Source organism: Phodopus roborovskii, unplaced genomic scaffold (genome assembly GCF_943737965.1).
Source record: "Phodopus roborovskii unplaced genomic scaffold, PHOROB, whole genome shotgun sequence".
In the NCBI taxonomy this organism is placed as follows: Eukaryota; Metazoa; Chordata; class Mammalia; order Rodentia; family Cricetidae; genus Phodopus; species Phodopus roborovskii.
In genome coordinates this window covers 16,162,329-16,183,791 of record NW_026125059.1, presented here as the reverse complement: position 1 = coordinate 16,183,791, position 21,463 = coordinate 16,162,329, and the positions used below count along the sequence as shown (strand labels likewise).

Genomic DNA, 21,463 nt, shown 5'->3' with positions numbered 1-21,463 from the left:
GGCCACATGACAGGCTACATGATTAGCAAGACTAGAGAAGGTGGACTCAGTCTCCAAATCACAGCCAGCATAGATCAAGGCATAAAGAACAGCAGAGGACATTACAAAGCTCACAAGCTCCACCAGAAGAGGCAAAGAATGATGAAAATGCATCGCTACAGGAAAAGGAAAAAGAAGCAGGTAGCTGCAGACTTGATACTTCATCAAGGGTAGAAGAAAAATGAGTTCAAATAAAGACAGCCTCCAAAAGGAAGGAAAGGCCTCTGGTCAATTAAGGCAACACACACCCGCCCACCCCATTATGTGTGCACTCGGGAGTCTGACTGTGCTATGTGCAATGTGCAGTTCAAAAATAAAATGAAATCTGGAAAAAATAAATATCAAATAAGGGAGGAATGGTAAAGGGCCCTGAGTAGAGCTGCATGCTTGTAGTGGGTGATCTGGAACTCTCCATGGGCAGATGTGTGGGTGTCCCCCAACCCATGTGTCAGGCACTGTCTCAGTCTTGTGCACCCAGCAAGAAACTAGACTCATATGGTTTCTCACTTCAGGGACCTGTGCTCTGGCAGGAAATATGAACAGTACACAGTATGGGAATGTGAGGCCATACAGAGAGCACCAACAGTTCACAACTACAGTTTTAATGTATGAACCCCCCAAAGCCAATGTGGTCCCTAGGATGGTTCTGTTGGGAGGTGGTGAGACTGTTAGAATAGGAAGCCTATGAGGAGGCCTGTAATTGTAACTACTGTCAACTGAATCTGAAAATGAAGTGCCTAGGAGGTAAGTAAAACCCTTTTCTGGGTGTGTCTACAATGGGACCCCATTCTCCAAAGCAACAAGATCAGATTGCAGACCCTACTGCATGAATTCACCCTTTGGTGGGTTCGTAGTTCTATAGTATCATCCATCAACTGGTGGTGGAGAAGAGCAGGCTGGGCCCTTGGAGGAAGTAAGGAAATGGAAACATGACTCTATCTTTCTGGGTCTCTATGTTTCTCCGGCCAGTTCCTGTAGCCTCTTCTTTCTGCTTCTGGGTCATCATGAAGCCACATACTTCTGCCAGTACCATGATGTTTTGCTCAAGCACATGGGGACAAGAAATAAAGGACTGGACCTTCTGAAAGTATGAGCCCAGGTAAATAAATAATCAATCCTTCATTTCTTCCTTCCTGCCCTCCTTCCTTCCATCCTTAACTTCTGTTGTTGGTCCTTTGGTCATGGTCATACAAAATTAACCAAAGCAGGTCATAAGGTCACCTGGGGTATTCCCTTTAAGGGAATGACAGGACCTCAGTCTCTTCTGCTTTTGCTTCCTGGCCATGAAGTGAGTGGTTTGCTCTACAATTGCCTTTCTGTATCCCACCAAATGTCACAAGCAATAGACTGTGAGCTAAATAAAAGGTTTTTATTTTTCTTCTTTTCATGAGCTAGTTATCCCAGGTATTTTGTTTCACAGTGACTCTCACCTGTACAATGATAAAAGTGACAGTACCTGATAATGGCAAGACCTATTAAGGAAGCTAGAGCATATCACAAACGACAGAAGCTATAGAGGTAGAACAGAGACTCTGGTGAGTGCTCTGTTAGACAAGGCCATCAGAGGAGGTCTCTCAGAGAAGCTGGTGTTGGGCCAGAGGCAAGAGTGAACAAAGCAAGTGAGTTATCTAATTGTCAGAAATAAAACTACTTCTAGCAAAGAGAAAAGCAAGTACAAAGGTCCTGAGGTCAGAACTAGTTTGGTATCTTTCAAAGAGAAGAAGGATCCGTGCAGTTATAGAAGAGATGAGAAGGACAATGTGTGCCTTGGGCAGGGGGGGGGTCAGGAATCAGAGAGAGAGAGAGAGAGAGAGAGAGAGAGAGAGAGAGAGAGAAGACAGACCTAGGGGCCATGGCGAAAGGTGTGAATTGTACTCTGACTTTGCTATAAATTGCTGAAGGGTGTGTGTGTGTGTGTGTGTGTGTGTGTGTGTGTGTGTGTGTGTGTGTGTGTGTGTGTGTGATATTCACCTGAGAGGATGTACAGCAGAACCTGTTATCTTACTCCGTTGCTCTCCACCTTATTTTCTGAGACCGAGTTTCTCCTGTAACCTCCCTGATTCAGGGAGGCCTCCTAGCCAGTGAACTCCAGGGATCCTCCTGTCTCTGCCTACCAAGCTCAGGGATTACAGACATTTTTTATTAGTCCAGGTTTTTAATATTATGTGGTTGGGATCTGAACACAGGTCACTGCTGCTTTCATGGCAAGTACTTTATTGAACGGGTCATCTCCCCAGCTTTGAAGGATTTACAAGGAAATGCCAGGATGTAAAATTTCCTTTCTAATTATCACTTGGGATACTACAGGAAAAGCAGATATCAGTTGGGCAGGATCCGGGCAAGGCGATTGGAATAATCATCAGGCTGAACAGAGTGGGACATGACAAATGCAGCTCACTTCCTGTCCTTAGACATGAAGTTTTGGTTCTCACAGGCATGCAGATTTCCTGTAGCTGTTTTGACTACAGCAATAGGGGGAAAGAGTTGCAAGAGAGACTGGATGCCCCAAGAAACTGAGAATAGTCAGCATGGGACCCTAGGCAAGAAGTTTGCCAGTCTGCTCTGGCATGCAGGAGAACAGAAGTGGCAGAGGGTGGTGGGTTCAACACTGACTCAGGAAACTGAGCTAACACAGGAATGAAGGCAGATCCCAGCCTGTGTTCTTGTACCCCAAGCCTCACATCTGTTTCAAACAGACCCTAGCTTATTATTGTTGTTGTTGTTATTTATTGGTAGTGTTGTTGTTATTATTTTAATTATTATAGCCTCTGAATACTGCCACAGAAAAGTCAACTTACAGGGGAAGTTTTGTAGTGTTTTCATGGCTCCAAGAAGCATGGTCCTGGAAGTATTTGGTGTTGCCTCTTCTCCCAGCATGCACGTGTTCTCTACAGCTGCTCTCTCTGATGAGGCAGCAGCCTCAGCTTTGGTCATTCCAGGGGGCTATAGACACTGTGAAATCCCTGGAGAAGGACTGTGACTCACCCCCATATCTCAGACTTTTCTATTTCAGTATGTATGGGATATCTTCCCACTCTAATGTCTGATTCCCATTAGCAACAGACTTTCTCCAAAATGTAGGATGGCCTTGTGTAGAGGCCATTAGCACCCACTGAAGTCTTCATCCAGTGACTTTGGAAGAGTATCAATGCTCCAGCTTCCTAGCATCCCAGGGTTTTAACTTGAAAACCCCCAGTCTCTCTCCAGGGAAATTGAGGGCCAGGTGTCTAGAGTAGTCAATGCCCCTTTATTGACTGGTGCTTCTTCTTGGTCCACAAGCTAAATCAATTGCCTCTTGCATTTACACACAGGGCCCCAATTTGCTTCAAGACATTCCAACCCCTTCTACTGCCTCACTCATTTCCCAAAGACAGGCTGTGCCCTGAGAACACCTAGCTGACAGGGGCTAGCCTGATGGGAGATGTCCTTCTGTATGCTGTGAATATATGTTACTTTTATTGGTTGATGAATAAAGCTGTTGTAGCCAATGGACAAGCAGGATGCAGCTGGAATTATAGGTGGAGATACCCAACTAGGAAAATTCTGGGAAGAGGAACAAAAAAGAGTGAGTTAAAAGGAAGAAGTCATGCAGCTATCAAGAAGGTAGGATGCTTGGGCATTCTCTGGTAAGTCAAGTCCACATGGAAATACATAGAATAATAAAAATGGGTTAATAATTAAGAGAGAGCTAGCCCATAAGAAGCCTGAGCCACTGGCCAAAGAGTTTATAATTTATATAAGCCTCTGTGTGTTTATTTGGGACTAAATAGCTACAAGAAAGGGAGGGACATAGACTTCCCCTACACTAACCACTGTGCACAGGTAGGTCCAGGGATGGATGCAGAGCTAAATGTAATGATCTGGCCTCATGAAGACATACTGTCTGTGCATAGGGTGCCCCAGAGCCCCATGACTCCTTTAGAATAAAGTTCCAGCTCCTGTACTGATAGAAAGGTGCTGAAAGTAGCCCTGTCTACATTGCCACACCCAAACATGTCACCATAGCGTATCTGTTTCTTTGATTCTTGCTTATCATGTTTTAAAGCTGATCCAGGCTATCCCTGCTCAAACACTTGTCAAGGTCATGGGACTGTCACTTATGAAATGACTCAGAGCAACCTTCCCACCCTTTTCAAGATTGCATTGCTTACTTGACTTTCTATAGTAAGACCTGCCATTCTGGATTGGGGGGGGGGAGTGTGAAATAGAAGGCAGAGATAGGCAGGCTTACATTTATCACTTGAAATCTGTGTGAGCTTGAGAAATCTCCATGTCTGTTTCTTCATTTGTAAAAGGGGTTATCAACAGCCCACTTCAGAGGGTCATTGCTAGATGCCTAAGCTCATGATGCAGGTGCCTGGTACCAACTCCATGGTATGTGTAATAGGTCTGTATGTGTCCTCTAGCCAGACCACAAACCTATCTTAAAAACTGTCAACTTTTTGAACTCGATGAATATTTACTAATGAAACAAACAAGATAGATTCAGTGGTTTCAGTCATCCAAATTTCAAGCTAGTAAAAAAATGGCAAAAATAAAATTGTTGATAATAACAGACATAATTTTGTGGGTATTTACCTTGTGCTAGGGTCTATACATATTACACTGTCTCTCTGTCCAAGGAAGCTGTGGTTTGAATGAGAATGGCACCCATTGGCTCATAGATTTGAATGCTTGGTTATGAGGTATTGGCACCATTTGAAAAGATTAGGAAGTGTGGACTTGTTGGAGAAAGTGTGTCCTGAGGTAGGCTTTAAAGATTTTCAAAAGCCCAGGCCAAGCCCAAAGTCTCCCTCTTCTTGCTGACTGCAGAACCGGGTGTAGAAGTCTCAGCTACTTCCTCAACACCATGTCTGCCTGCAAGCTAACTTGCTCATCACCATGTTAATAAACTAAACCTCTGGAACTGTAAGCAATCCCCAGTGAAATGCTTTCTTTTTATAAAGTGTCTTGGTAAGGAGTCTCTTCACAGCAATTAGACTCTCATTACGAGAGAACACATTGGATAAATACATTTATCCCATTGTATAGATAAGGAAAATGGGGCCACTAGTGTACTTTACATGAAGTCACACAGGTAGCAGAGATCAAGGACAAAGCTGAAATTCAGGTAACTCTAAGCTACAATCTGTACTCTTAACTTAACCATGCTCCAGTTGAACTCATCTGATGACTCACACAGTGTTCACATTTTCCAGTGACACTAACTCCATGTTGACAAGTTCTGAGTACGTGATGCAATATAGACTTGGACAGCAGGTGTGTGTGTGTGTGTGTGTGTGTGTGTGTGTGTGTGTGTGTGTGTGTAACAGCTCTAGCTGTCCTGTCCTTGAACTCACTTTGTAGATCAAGCTGTCCTCAAACTCACAGAGGTCTGTCTGCCTCTGCCTCCTGACTGTGCCACCACTGCCCGGTTGATAGCAAATTTGAAAATAATCAATTTGTGAATATTAGAATGTAGCTGAGTAACTTCATTTGAGGGCATTCATGTCCTTTAGCCTAGCAAAACACCCTGAAATGGAAGACACAGAAAAGATCAGAAATAAGTGGAGAGAATAAGAACATTTATGAGCACTGGCCTGGAACAGGTAGGCAGGGGATGGGCTGTCAACTGCGTGAAATCTCAATTACAGAGTAATCTAACATATAGCCAGTACATTATCACAACTCAATAAACAGCTCTTCAGAATTAAGTAATGCCAATTTGCTTTCATTGTGGGCTGAGTTGCCTAAAGAATGCTGATACCACCTACAGCTAAGATTAGGCTGCATCTCCTAAAGTCCTGATTTTTACTATGCTAGGATTCTGCTGAGCCAAGCAACATGAGAACATGTCAGTGTGCAGAGAGCTAGGGACTCAGTCTGGGCTTGCTCTGTTCAACTCAGTGTGTATGCTTGCTTCTTCTAGCCCTGGCACCTCAGGTACTGGGGTAGGGTATTGTGAGCTCTCAGTCCTAGAGAGGTCACAGTTTGAAAGAATGGCACAACATATAAGAGCTGTCCCATGTAACCAGGGGTTGCTAATGAGAACAGGATCAGCTACTGAGTTTTTGTGACTCATCAAAAGTAGACACTAGAAAGGTCCCAGAGAACTCTGACCTACAAGGCCCTTATAATGTTGATGCTCCCAAGCTACATTTTTATATATCTCTCTTTCATTCTGCTCAAGCATTACTGCATGGGGATTGAGCACCACCCTCCACTTCACATATGCCTTAAACAATCTCTCCAAAGCTGCAGAGATATGGGTGAGAGAGACATCAGGTCTCACTGAGTCCCATCTGCTGTGACATGATGCTACCATCTTAGAGCATGTACATCAGACACAGCTCTGAACACTCCTGCATTGGTCATCCTGTTTCACCTCATAACACCTTCCCAGGGTCAAAATCCTATAACCCTGTTTCCAGATGTATCTGCTGAGGTCCTGAGAGGTTTAGACCATGTTCAAAGTTACAGAGATGGGTCACCAGAGGTTCAGGATTCCAAGCTAGGCATCTTGACTCAGGCATTATTGTGTATATGAAAGAAAAAGCAGAAAAAGATCATTTTCCTTCCCTGATGCCCCAAAGTCAACTGAACAGTCATGCCTGACTCTCAGCCACACAATCTGCGTGATGAGCAAAATCCATCATCACTCATGAGGAGGAATGACAATGTGGGCCACTGCCCCAGCAGCAAGTGGCCCTTAAGAAGTAGGTTTCTATTGCTTTTCAGACAGTTCTCCTTTTCTCGACAAAAGGTTGACTATTCTTCTTTTCATTTAGTGGGGAGAGTCCTTCTACATAAAACCTTGCCTTCAAATGTTCTCATTCCCTGCCTTCAAGTGGCCACTGGGTGCTCACTGCAGTCTGACAGGTTTCCTTTGGGTGTCTGTGAGTGACCCTGCTTACCACTGCCTTATGTGTATAGGGGTTATCTGCCTGCTTGCCTGTTAACTGCACCCCTTTAACACTGATTATAAGATTATGATACAAGGCGTCAACAAAGCCCTAATCCCCACCTTTCCCCACCCCAACATAACTATAGTAACATACCTTAGACTCAGCTCCAAACCTCAGCTTTCCCCTTAAGATGACTCTCAACTCCTCAACCCTGCTATGCTGGCTCTCTCAGCTATAAAAGAAGTTGAAGTAAAACCAATGTGCATAGCTGCAGTTTAGATAAAATGAGACAACATATGTGAGGGGACATATCTCTATTCAAGAGACCAAGAAAATGGCTTATCACCCACTCAATATTAAAACTTGTGTGTGTGGGTACTTCAAAAGTAAAATCATATGCCCAAAAAAGCAGATGAATTTCATCAAGGAATCATAAAACAGGGCCAGATTACAAAAAGTACCAATGCGCCATGGCTTGCTATGGAGGAGAAAGCATGGGCTGCAGGGGAAGGGGTTATGAAGCTGGGTCATGGTGAAACATTTGACTAATGCACCTGGGACCAGAATTCACACTGTCTCCTTTTCCTTAACCAGGCCTCAGTTGACACAGCCAACAAATAACAAAACACTGTCCCAGTGGCCACCTCTCCAAGCCAAGGCAGCATTACTTCAGCAAACCCCCTGCCCGAGTAGCCTACAGATCATCACTTTCACATCTCTTCACCCCGACACTGAATAGAAGACACAGGGAAAGGGCAAAGCAAGCATTTCCTGGCCCCATTTTTCTGTGAGTACAAATTTCAGGGTACAGCACTGACTCCTATGGTCCTTCCCATCACCTCATCATCACTTCATGCCAGTCAGGTACATGGAAGTTGGCTCACAGGTACATCCCAAGGGCAACCAAACCTAGATAACTCCTGATAGGCATAGCCAGAGGCTTGTCTCATAGGTGAATCTAGACCCCGTCAAATTGATAGTTGCTATTGACCATCACAGTAGGAAAAGGGAGATGAGGTCATGTAAATGTTAACACATTATCCTCCATGTGACTATCTACCCAGAGTCAGGATAGTTCAGAAGATAGTGCAGACAGTGGTCTCCTGGTCCCATTGAAGCCACCAGTACACAGAACCAGCAAAGAGAAGTCAAAGTTTTCACCCCAGTAAGATGGTAGAGAACATAAGAGAATGGGGCATTCTACTGTGGGTCTCCCATAGCAGAGGGGGAAATCAACTATGAAAAAGCACAATGAGTGTTCCAGAAGACAGCTCAGGAAATTACACACCCACCAAGTATTTGAAAGGCCTGCAAAGGCCACTGTGTCACACGAATCAGTCTTACGAGAACAGAAAAGCAAAGATCTGAGCCTAATGAGATCAAAGTGATGGTTTCTTTTATATATTAATGGCACACCATGTGAATGAACTTAAAGGTGCTTATTTTGTTTGTGTTATTTTGTTCATGACCACCTAACTGGTTGATCTTTGGTTTAAAGGTTCATGATATTCTGATGATGAAATAAATGCCTGACGCCAGTTCACAGAAACCATAAGGCAGAGACTCATGAAACGATGGACCATGGCAGTCAACACTAGCAACTTCTGTGGTTCAGTGAACACAGAACCCGAGCTAGGCCTTGAAAGGGAGCACTTAGAAGAGACCAGATGGCACACATACTCCCAGAGTTCAAGTCTGAAGAGGGAGACAAAATGAAGCACAAAGGGCAGGCACACTTGTGAAGTGTAAAATGAGCTATGTGGGTGCATTGTTTACTTTCGCTATTGTTGGCCTGGAAAAAGCAACTAAGCCTCACAGTTTCAAAGTAAAGTCCATTGTGGTAAACAGTCATGGCAGCAGCAGCTTAAGGCAGCTGGTTACATTGCATCCACAGTCGGGAAGCAGAGGCAGATGAATGCTGGCACTAGGCTCATTTTCCTATCCAGTCCAGGCTCTCAGCTCATGTAACAGTTAAGATATACTTCCCATGTTGATTTAATACAGATAATCCCTCAAGGGTACATCCAAGGGCAACCAAATCTAGGTAATTCCTGATAGGCAGAGCCAGAGGCTTGTCTCATAGGTGAATCTAGACCCCTCAAATTGACAGTTGTTATTGACCATCACAGTAAGAAAGGAGAGATGAGGTGATGTAAATGTTAATTCATCATCCCCCATGTGACTCTCTACCCAGCCTCAAGATAGTTCAGAATAGAGGGTCCAAACAGTGATCTCCATCCTGGTCCCATTGAAGCCACCAGTCACACAGAGCCAGCAAAGAGAAGTCAAAGTTTTTACACCAACCCATTCTCAATAAAAAACAAAGCAGTGGCGGCGGCGGCGGCGGCAGCAGCAGCAATAATAACAAAATATCAGAGCCTCCTGAGAATCAAGCAATTCTTTTTTCTCCCTTCAAACACAGCAGGTATTATTCTACAGCTGGCATAATATGAACAGGTTCATTATTTCACTAAATATTGCTATAGTTGAAATTTTAATCAGTGAACATAGCAGTGATAAAATGAATACATTTATACACCATTGCTGCCTATGTAAACCACCAAACCATTCTTTGCAAAAATCAATATTACAATACAGAGAAAAAAATCCATAAAGATATTCATATGCTTTGGTCTACCCATTCAACTTCCAGAGAGTTTATCTAGGGAAAGAACCTGATTCTGTATAATACAAGAAAAATAAAAAATAAACAAAAATATTACAGGTTCTTGTTGTTTTGGAAGAGCTGTGCTGAGATGCAAATTTTTTCATACTCAAAGGAAGAAATAATAAAAACAGAAACACCTGGAAATACCTAAAAGACTATGAATATGTTTTGTTTTGTTTTGTTTTGTAAATGGAAAATGCATTGGACAGAATGTGTTGGTTATTTTCCTGTTGATCTGATAACTCCGTGACCAGAGGCAACTAAGGAAGGCAGAGTTTATTTTGGCTTGTGGTTGTAGAAGGGGAGTCCATATGGTGGTGTGTGGTGGTGGTGGGGGGGGAATGTAACAGCAGGCAGCCAGATGGGAATATAAGAGATCACATCTTCAGTCACAAATTCAAAGCAGAGAGCAAAATAGAAGCTGGGTGAGGCCAAGGCTATGACCTCTCAAAGCTGATACCCATTGAGGTACTTCCTCCAACAAGGCTCTGCCTCCTAAAGGTCCCATGACCTACTCAAACAGTACCAGAAACTTGAAGCCAAGTGTCCAAATATGAGTGATATTGCTCATTCAAACTAGCACAAATGGTATATGCCTGATTAACGTAATAACTCAATGAAGAGCTTGAGTAAGCATAGGATTTGTAACCTCACCAAAGAGGCAGAAAAGGGAATGTGGTGGTTTGAATGAGAATGGCCCCATAGCCTCACACATTTGAATACTTGGTCCCCAACTGATACGACTTTTTGGGAAGCATTAGAAGGTGTGGTTTTATTGGAGCAGGTGTGTCACTGGGGGGTGAACTTTGAGGTTTCAAAAGCCAAGGCAATTCCTAGTTTGTTCCCTTTTTGCCTTGTGCTTGTGGACCAAGATATGAATGAGCTCTTTGCTGATGCATCATCATCATGCCTACCTGTCTGCAGCTTTTACTCCCACAATAATGATCATGGACTCAAACCCTCTGCAACTACGAGCCTCAAATTAAATGCTTATTTTATAAGTTGCCTTAGCCATGGTGTTTTGTCTAGCAACAGAAAAGTAACTAAGACAGGGAACCATGTGAATATTGTAATGAAAAACATGGAAATAGTACCTCAAGGTGAACAAGCACACACACACACACACACACACACACTCTGAACATTGACTCAAGACCATTTGGGTGGTAGGCTCCCTATTTCAACAGCCTTTCTGAAGTATTTTCATTATATGGAACTTGCAGTTAAAACCTCCCCACACTAAGAGAATGTTTCAGTAGGACATCTCTAACCACAAAGGACATGTGATCATCTTGATTTGAAATACAAATACAAGTCAAATTTGGAGGTTGCTGCTGTGGTATATACCCCACATGTAGGTATCCCATATGGGAGAATCTTCTGGAAAGCAGTACATGAATACCTGCCTTGAGCTGTTGGGAGGAGGAGGAAGCAACAAGTAAGAGAAGGGGCTAGCTGTGTAAAATGGAGTGATGAAGTCCTGTAACCTGTCACTTCGTAAAGTTGTGGCTTTGTGGCACTCACCTTTAACGATCAGCTCTGCATAGTTGGACACACCAGACCCACCATCTGAGCGGATTACACACCGATATTTGGAGACACTGCGTTGAGAGGTGTCTGCCACACTGACTGTGGCTGAGAAGCGCCTGTGGTTGACAACACGAGTGACCATGAGTGCCGTGTCTCTGCCATTCCATTGCTGAGGACACAGGAAGGGAAAGAGAGAAGAAATCATAGCATCAGAGGCTTCCAGGCAATCTTCAGTATAGACCCCATGACCCTTGCATGTTCCAGGGGCCCAAGACTTCCTTGAAATAGAATGACAAACTGTTTTTATCTACTCTGAAGTATGGATTAAAAATAAGCCCAACACACTGAATGTACTACCACATGTCTGTCAGCCCAGCACTCTAGAAGCCGAGGCAAGAGGCTTACAAGTTTGAGACCAGTCTATATAATGAATCTGTTCTCGAAAAATATGAATGAAGGGAGAGGGAGAGCAAGAAGAGATGATTCGAGAGGAGGGATGCCTCGCTGAAAAGGTCTGGGACAAACGCTTCTCCTAATAGACTCAGCTCCTGGCTCAGATTACATTTGGAGTTGGCTATACTCCCTTAACCTTCCTCCCTATATTTCCCTTCATCTCATAAGCAGAAACCACAGTATTTCCCCAAAGACAGGCTACAGCAGATTAACAAAAATTCCAGCCCACACAGAGCATCAGTAATCACCCTTGCTCTCAGCTCTGCAGCTGGTGATCAATGTCTAACCCACCCATTGGCTTTGACCTTCATCTGCCCCAGGCTGTCACTATGGATAGGGGTTTTTCTACCTCCTTTATTTACCAAATTCTCTTTCCTCTGCCTAGAATGTTCTATGTCCCTGGGAATAGACCATCGCCCACTAATCCATGATCAGCTTACCACTATCTCTGGGAAGTTCCCTCATCAATCACACCACCATCTGAAAGGCAGTTGTGCCTCTCGGTATTGTGAAAACATTCCACACATCCTAGTCCATGACTGTTCCCCACTTGAGACTATCAATCCCCAACAGACAAAATTCCATTCATTTTCCTATGACAAATCTACCAAGATTTACAAGATCAGGGCAAATACACACATGTGTTTGTCTTTAGCAACCTGAATTTTAGGTGTGATGTTTTGGGTTAAATAAATTCTTTCATAGTAGCAAGCTATGATAACTGGTAAGGCATGCATGCGGATGCATTTTGAGTGAATATTTACTAAGCACCTAGTATGTGGCAGATCCTAAGCTGGGTGCTTTTGTATAATTCTCCATTTTAATCTTTCAGCCTTGTTGAGGTATGTATTATTGCTGATCTTCTCAGAAGAACCAAATGTCAAAGAGGTTAAATAAATATGTAGAGCAAACACATCCCTCATCCAGGCTTTCCAGCATCAATTCAAACACTTCTCTCTAAGACTGTATTCCCATTGCCTGCTTTAATGTAATTTTTATCTCTAAAGTGAAATGGAGGGTTCTAATTGTCTGGTTGGATTTAGAAAAATCTGGCTATTTATGATTCCCAGGCCCCAAGTCCTTCCAGATGAGATCTCTGTTGCTTCTTCCATGATGTAAATAATCTCTCCATGTTCATAACCCATTTTTTTCTTTATGTCATTTTCCAATCCACCTCCCATCAGGGACATGTTGAGATGGAGATACAGGAATGGCCAGAGCAGCTGATGAGGCAGTACCAACCCCATGTAGATATAGTAGACAAAAAGACAAGAAACAGAGTCACCAAGGGTTCCACCAGAGGGAGAGGCCTGCTTCAAACTATTCAGGGAAGTCAGAGGGGGCATTTGCCTTTTCATTATTGTTTTAACATTCTTAGAACTTTCTAGGTCAAACTGGATCACTTCTATATCTCCAAAGTAAATGGCACTTTCAAAAGTCAGGACAGCAAGAGAGTCAGCCATAGCCCCACTCCCATGCCAGAAATGAACCTCATGACTAGAACAAAGCCATGGAAGGGACCAGGAGTCAGTAGGTCTGTAGCTCCTGACAAATTGTGCATGCCTTGGGATATCCTTGCAAGAGATAATACAATATAGACCCAGGTGTAAAAAGCTACCTGACACTAAAAATACGCCCCCCCCCCCAATAGTGTGATAAGGAAGTAGAAATGATTCTGGAAAATATGAGGATTGAACCCAGATTTGGAAAAGGTGCAGAATGGACAGGGGAGGGGACTTCAGAAGATACAGGGTCACCCAAAGGGTTCCCTTTTCACCATTTATTAGCAAGGCAATGAAAGAACACTATAATAATACAGATGAGTCAGCAACAGAGGATTAGTTAGATATTGTCCTATTTGATTTATTTGCAATGTTTCTTTTCCTCTCCCATCCTTCTCTTTCTTCCCATACACAATAGATTTATGGAAATCTGCCCACCTGTAGAGTCACTGTCAGCAATAAGTGAGAAGGAACACAAAACACTTAATATGAGGAACATTCTAGTGTTACAAGAGTTTTGCAAATTAACCATGAAATTAGCCAAGGACAATGTTATCAGTATACTAATAAAAATTCCCATACCTTAATACCCAGAACCTGTGAACACACACACACACACACACACACTACAAGGTGTATACAACCAGAATAGATATACCTGGTAGAGCGACTTGAAAAACATGACTCAGTCAAGGATTTTAAGACTGGAATGTCATTTTGGATTAACTACTTAGGACCAATGTATCCCAAAGGTTCTCTTGTTAAAGTGAATGTCACAAAAGAAGGTGTGGCTACAAGAACAGGTCAAAGGGAGGCAACTGGTCACTTGAACCTGAAGGAGAAAGTCAGCAGCTAAAGCAGAGCTCACAGGTATCATTTACAACAGGGAAGGGAATTGCTCCAGACACTTACAAGCATGTCAACACTAGTCATTGTAAAACAACATTATCAGCTACAAAGTTCACAATAAAAAAAAGTTGTAATCAAGACTAGAGAGATTACTCAGTAGTTAGGAGAACTGTATGCTCTTCCATAGGCCCTGGGTTCAATTCCCAGCACCCATATAGCAGATCATAACCATCTGTAACTCCAGTTACAGGGCATCCAATGCCCTCTTCTGGCTACCTCAGGTACTACATGCACATGGTACACAAACATACTTGCAGACAAAATACTCATACATATAAAATAAAGTACATTTTTAAAAAATGAACAAAAGTACCATGAAACCTAACTCAAAAACAATTTCAAAAACTTGACAATTTTTACATTTACAGTGGTAGGCTGCATTCATAGCTACCCTTGGCCAGATTAGGTCTATGGGTTACAGGCTGGACATATGCTCGAGGAACATAGCCTACCAACACTTCATTACCATCTACAGAATTCACTGAAGCTCCTTTCTGACTGCTCATCTCAACAATGGCAGAGAAATAAATTTGTTCTGAGTCGTTAGGTTTGTAGAATTTATTTCAGTAGCAATAAGAAACTAATACTAAAAGGGCTGGTTAAGTGCAAAAGCTGCATTGTGAACATTTACATTTTATCTTGATGTTGCCTCCAGTATTATTTACTTATCTTCTTAATGATGTCAGATTCTGGCAGAACTGAAGAGGATTAAGTGCCTTCCCCTGAACTGTTCACTTTTTTTCCTCCTGTTCAGCTCCTGAACTGAGAACCTTTCTCCCACTGAAGGATAGGAAATTGCAGGTTGTCTTATAAAATCTCTAGGAAACAGGCCTTTTGATAATCATACTTGTCATATTGGGAGCAGGTAACAGCAGGGCAGGAACAAGCAGGAGGGCCCAGAGTCAAGGCAGAAATGGTGCAGTGATGGACTGTGGGCAAGGAGAAATGGAGGTTAAATTCAGAGAGATGAGCACTGATGGGAACCGGAACCGCCTGTGTGACTGCCTCAAACAAGGCAGGGAAGAGCAGGTGAAGACTGAAGGTCAAGACTGACAAGCAGGAATGTAGGTTTCCAGAGGAAGAACTCAAGGCATACTACAAGACCCAGGCATAGATGTTCAGAAAGGGAGAGGCCTGGATGTGTGAATGCTATGGCCATGCAAAGGGATTCAAACACAGGAAACATGTAAGAAGCACATGGCATAGCTACTACTCAGCCCCAGATAAAGGCAGGATAGGAAATGCAAAAGAGAAAACAAGAAGGAATTTGGTTAAGCAAGGGAAGGATCCGAAATCTAGACGCATGAGCTAGACAGACTCAGCAACATCCCAATTTCATTTCTTTTGCTGTGACGAAATATCTTGACATAAAGCAACTTGGAGGAGAAAGGGGGTCATCTGGCTAACAATTCTGTATTAAATCCATCCTATCAGAGCATCTCAAGGCAGGAGCTTAGAGTAGTCAGTCGCATCCACAGTCAAGAGCAGAGAGAAATGGATGCACACACGTTTGTTTATTACAGAACTAGCTGTGTCTATTCTTCCACTGCCCAGGGTCTAAAACCAAGAAATGGTGCCTCAAACTTTTCAAAAGTGTCCTTGACAGGCGATCAAGACATGCTGATGGGCCAACATCTCAGACAATCCTTCACTGAGATGCCAGGTTGTGGCATGAACACCTGGCACTGTTTATGCTACCATGCCATGTTCAACTGTCCATGCCATGTTTGACTGTTACAACTGTTGTTTGAGTAGCTGACTGAATTTTAGTTTTTGAATGATTAAATCCAACAGTTTCTGAGATGGCCTTAAACATACTTCTGCCATTTTGTACTATATATTTATATAAAGCAGAGTTCTTATCATTGACAATTATAAAATTAAAGTATCAATCAACTCTAAAATTGTGGAAGAGGCTCTCCATCTTGCAATATCAAATATTTAGCCAAGATTTAATTCTTTATGCAAAATTAGTAAGCATATCCATTTGATTAGTACACAAATTTGCTTTGATCTTCAATATAAAATTATATATATATATATATCAAGCATTTAAAATATTTTTTATAATTTATTACCAGTAAATGTTTCATTTATATGCCTATCTTATACCCAGGGTAAAATTTTCCTTGATTAAAAGGGGTGTCACTAGTGGAAAGAGAAGTCCTTGTCTAGAAACCAGGGGCCACCATTTGCACCACCACTGCGGCCAGTTGTAGTCATAGCAATATGAGGAAATTTACCATTGGCTGAAGGTGGCTCCTAGAGGAGAACAAGAGCATTTACGCAGCCTACATGCACTGCTTGAGGAACAAGAACACCAACTTCTAATGAGATTCTGGTAAAAACAATAAAACATTCATGATGACTGACACTTCCCTATTTCTATCTTCTTCTACAGTAAATCATACAATATGCCCCTAAATTCCAACAAGCATTGCCTTGAAATCTATGAGTACTTGGTGTCTAAATAATTCACTTCCAGAGGTTGTGTTGTTTTTAATGGGAACTGACCACGATAGAATATTTGCGAAGCAGAAATCTTACTTTCTACAATAAAACATTGTTTCTAACATAACACAACATAAAACAAGATACACACACACACACACACAGAGAGAGAGAGAGAGAGAGAGAGAGAGAGAGAGAGAGAGACATGAACTGCATAACTGAACTGGATAAATATCAACTGAATAAAAATCAAGCTAATATTGTGTCTTTAGGTCTTACAACCATCTATTTATTTCTCAGACTATACTTACCAGATAGCCCAAACTGGTCTCAATTTCATAAGCCTCCTACCCAGGCATCCCTGGAATATAGTTGTATCACTACACCTGGCCCTAACTGGCATTTTCAGTGCTTAGTTTTCACTCAGCATTATGCTCACTGGCTAACATACCAGGGATTACTTCATCCTTCTAAAATCCCTGGGAACAGTCTCAAAGGGTGGTCCCTTGGACTGGCCACCCCAGGGGCTCTGGGGAACTTGTTAACAGTGTATGTTTTTGAAGAACTGCAGCTGATATCCATTTGTAGATGCTGTTTATTGGAGCTTGGACTCGAGTTTTCTCCTCTTTCCCTATTCTATTATTAATCACTCTAGAAATGTACTCATTATTTTACAAAACAGAAAATGAGAGACTGTGGGGTGTGGAAGGTATAATTTCTGCCCAGAGGAATTTACAGGCTGGGTAAAGATTCTAGCAAAACAACAAAAAGGCAAAAACATAAACATGAAGTAGAGCATTGAAATAGCCTACTTCATGGGGGAAAAACAGGGTGGGCGTGGAAAAAAGGCCTGCTCTTAGAATAGCCTACAACAGTGCTTCTCAAGTCTAGTGCTCAAGCTGGATTACATTAGCATCCCTTGTGAACTCCAAATGTGGGCCCTCTGGCCCAGCTTTAGACCTCATCAACTGGGAACTCAGACAGACCCTAGTCAATCAGGCTATGTTCATCTTAACAAACTGATGCTTGGTAAAGTACAGTATGGGTCATAATAATTAGTAGTCTTAATTAAGCAAGTGTGATGGTGAACATCTCTGACCCCAACACTTGGGAGGCAGACACAAGAAGGTGGAGTGTTTGAGGCCAGCCTGGGCTATATAGGAAGACCATGTTCCTAATACATTTGAAACCACCTTGAAGTTAAAAGTGGAGGAGAAGTCAATAAATATGGCTTAGAGTAGAGACCATGTTAAAGCTACAGATTTGGATTGACTGGGTTGGTGGGCAGGCCTGGGATTCTTCATCTTCAGCAGGTTCCCAGGTACACTGATGCTGATCTGTGAACCCCATCAGAGCACAGCTTCATGTGACTTTTCTGAGGGAGGGACTACATCTAGATGAACTATTCCAGGAACAGGTTATGCACCACTAATAACACCCATTTGCCGTCCAGTGTGTCACAGGCACAGAGTCGATAGTTATATAACAGAAGGTAGACCCATGCAAGGTTCCAGACACTTTTGTTTATTTGTAAAGCCCCTCATTTCATCTTGCAGCATCTTGTGGAAAGCATAGGTCTGGTTCTCTACAAATAGTCTACAAGTCAGGACGCACATGTAAGGAGAGTGGTATATACGTACAAATGTCTCACAGTGTCAAGTTATAGCAGCTGAGATAATGAAGCCATCACCATCGGTCTAGACCCGGGGTTCTCAGTTTTCAGTGTTCATCAGAATCACATACACAGTGATTCCAGAGGCTTGGTTTGAAGGTGGCTAATTCTCATTTCTAACAGCTTCCCAAATGATGCCAATGCCGCTCACCTTGGTCTGGGTTCAACAATTTAAAGGTTAATCTCATCTTCCATTCTTTGAGGGAAAACAAGTAGGCAAATAACACCCCAGAACACATGAATTAAAAGCTGCCTTATCTCTAGGACCACTCCCTGGGGCTGAGATACCCAACCACAGGAGAAGGCTAAACCCAGCCTAGGATACATGTACAGAGCCACATTTCTAGCTTCAGGATGATGGAGTCCTACTCATAGAACCTTAGCCAAGGTTCTGTGTGTTTACCAAGGAGCAGCATCTGGTCAGAGAGGTGCTATATCCCAATTCACCCAGGGATGGGACATATGCTTTATACAGAGAAAAGGGGTTTCACAGCATAAACAGCTTCAGTTCAATCTCATGTTTATCAATGTCCCTTTTTGGGGTAACAGTTCCCCATGAAATCAAAATCAATCTCTCAGCCTCTCTCTCCTTCCCTCCTCCCCTTTCTCTCCCCCTCTCCTCTATAAAAGCAACTTGTATTCCACTTCCTCTGGGCTTGCACTGTTTTATGTGGGTAAGCCAGTTTATCTATTGAAGAAAATGACCTAGAAATATTTACACTTCATTATCCTTAGAACATACACACACACACACACACACACACACACACACACACACACACACACCTCAAGTAGGATCTCTCTGATTCAGGAACCACCTAGAGAAGAGGTGTGCCTAATGCGCATTGCCCACTTCCTAATTATCTACCAAGGCATCTATTATGGCCTCACTGTTTTGCTGTTCCCCCTCCACTAACCTCTTGTGTCATGACATTATCCCCTTCACAAAGAGATGAGACATAGCACCAGAAGAAAAAAAAAAAAAAAAAAAAAAAAAAAAAGGCTGTCATTATTTCAGAGAGAGGAGCCAGGCTTGCAATTGATTTGTAATTGGCAGAAATGAGGACAATGCTGTCTCTAATAAAAGGAAACTGTTGCTGGTTCTACACAACAAATTGGACACTCACCAAATAGGAGATTGTCTACTACAGTGTCTTAGAATCTTGCAAGTTAGTTTGAGCTTCAGGAATCAAAACAAAACAAAAAAAAAGTAACTAAATAAATAATCAGATCCTGCATCTCCAGCTGAAATGGTCTGATTGCTCCAGGAGTCTCCCAGCCAGCAAATATTTAGGTGACATTCCCACAATCCGTACGTAATGAGTATTCCTTTCACTCTCAGTCCTCCCCGCAATGGTATGACATTTGGAAACTTACTAGAATTGTGCCCATCAATTCTCTTAAGAGCACATTTGTACCTTTTTGGCAGTCTCTAAAGAATAGCTTTTGATTATTCTTTATTAAAAGTTAAAAGAAATAGAAGTAGACATAAATCATTTTTGATTAGCTGTTCTGAAACCCTTCCAAGGGCCCACTGCACTCATGGCCGGCGGCTCATCTGGTTCTGATGCCTGAGTCCAGAGCTCCTTGCAGACTCAGAAGAGGACTGATGTAAGCCCCACAGGGGAGCACAAGCTTGCAGCACAGTAGACAAGACAAGCAGACGGGGTCTACACATTCGCCATCTCTCAGTGACAGTTTCCTTTGTTTGTGACAGGTTCATCGCTCTAAGCTCCACCGGAAGACCACTTTCCACAAAGTTACTGCCCATATTGAATATGCACCCCTCCCTGCTTTCCCCATCTTTCTGCCACCAGCCCCATCTTCCTCAATCAGCATTCCCAGTTTGTGATGAAATAGTTAACTGTGTTGCTCAAGGGTCTATCTTCACCAATGGAAGGTGAACTCTGGGAGGAGGCTGGTAGCAAGGATTGGTTCTGAGTGCTGTCTGTCTTATCCCAGCTCCTAGCCAAACAGGAAGCCAGGTGAGCTGGGATAAATCCTAGACGTATAGGCTGAGGATGAGGAATGAAACAAAGAAACAGCATAAGAAAGAGAAGTAGCCAAGAGGAAGTTCCAGGTCAGAGTAGCCAGAGTCCTCATAGGGGGTCTGCACTTGACAGGAGAAAGGAAGCCTGGCCATTAGTGCAGGTGAAGTTGTTGTCCATTTATTTTTCACAGTGTTGAATATGGAACTAGGGAAATACTCTCCAAGGAGCTCCATGCATATCTTGACACTATTAGTTGATATGGAGTGACTTTTGGGTGAAGAGTAACAGCAAAGATAAAGCATGAGATGTTAGGGCCACAACTAAAAAAAAAAATGGATTTTATGATTTATAGCTTATCTCTCAATAATGTCTACTAATAAATATTAATTTATGGCTTCCTTCACATAGGGTTCCCAGATATGACACAGATATGTTGGAATATCATTTGACACACACTCGCACCCGTCATCCCCATTGAACACGAGCACAAGCATGAAGCCAACGCTGACTGTAATCTCATAAGTCACAAGACACCTCGTCTCAGGACCAGGAGTCCAGTCTCTTCTCCTGGCTTCTATGAGACTGTAGTAGACAATCTTCTTAACCTGCAAATCAGCTAAAACATTCCCAGAACAGAGTCTGGCCCATGACCTCAGGGACTCAAGAGGCCAGGCCAACACTCATGGAAGAAATACTCAGTGTCATCAAGGGCTGAAAGAATAGTCAAGTACAAAGAGTGACCCCACTGATGGGAGCTTGACCTAGAACATCCCTAACTTCACAGCAGTGGGAAAGTGATATACAGCATGCGGGAATTGCACTTCAGCTTTTGAATCTTCATTTGTGCTTTGGCTAACATTATGTGCTACACTACTGTGAAGATGATGGACAGCAGCCAGGAGCCTGGCTTCCAGTCAGTCAACAATGAGAGGGGGAAGTGATGGGAACTCCACAATACACTGCATTGCTGAGCTATGCTGCCCCTTAGCTTGAGTGTACTGAATGTACTTTAAATGCCACTCAGTATGGGTTGATCAGGATGCAACTCCATCCTTAAGCCAAGGAACATCTGTATAAGGACTGATAAGCATCTCTTGGTTTTAACAAGGAACACACTGCTGATATTTACAGGGGTGGCTTTTAGAAAGAGGTGAATGCTGAAGAAAACCACATTGCAAATAACAACCTTATAGTTATGAAATATGGCTAAGGAGGAGACAATAGAAACAAAACACATCCAGGGATGTCAGTTTGAGTGACATTTCAAGTGTATTTTTATTTCACTGATTTTCTTACAGATTTGGGATAGTCAAATAAATTTAGTGGATGGAAAAGTAGAGGCATTGATGTATGCTAACTAAAAG

The 21,463-nt window shown here is 42.7% G+C and overlaps 1 protein-coding gene across 1 annotated transcript in view; it reads right to left on the bottom strand.

Annotated features, from left to right (window-relative positions):
* The window catches only part of Ptprt (protein tyrosine phosphatase receptor type T), a 1,080,054-nt gene that overhangs the window by 656,098 nt on the left and 402,493 nt on the right, over positions 1-21,463 (bottom strand). Inside the window, exon 6 of the mRNA XM_051187222.1 lies at positions 11,116-11,290. Coding sequence (XP_051043179.1) covers positions 11,116-11,290 — 175 coding nt within the window. The remainder of the gene's footprint in view (positions 1-11,115; positions 11,291-21,463) is intronic.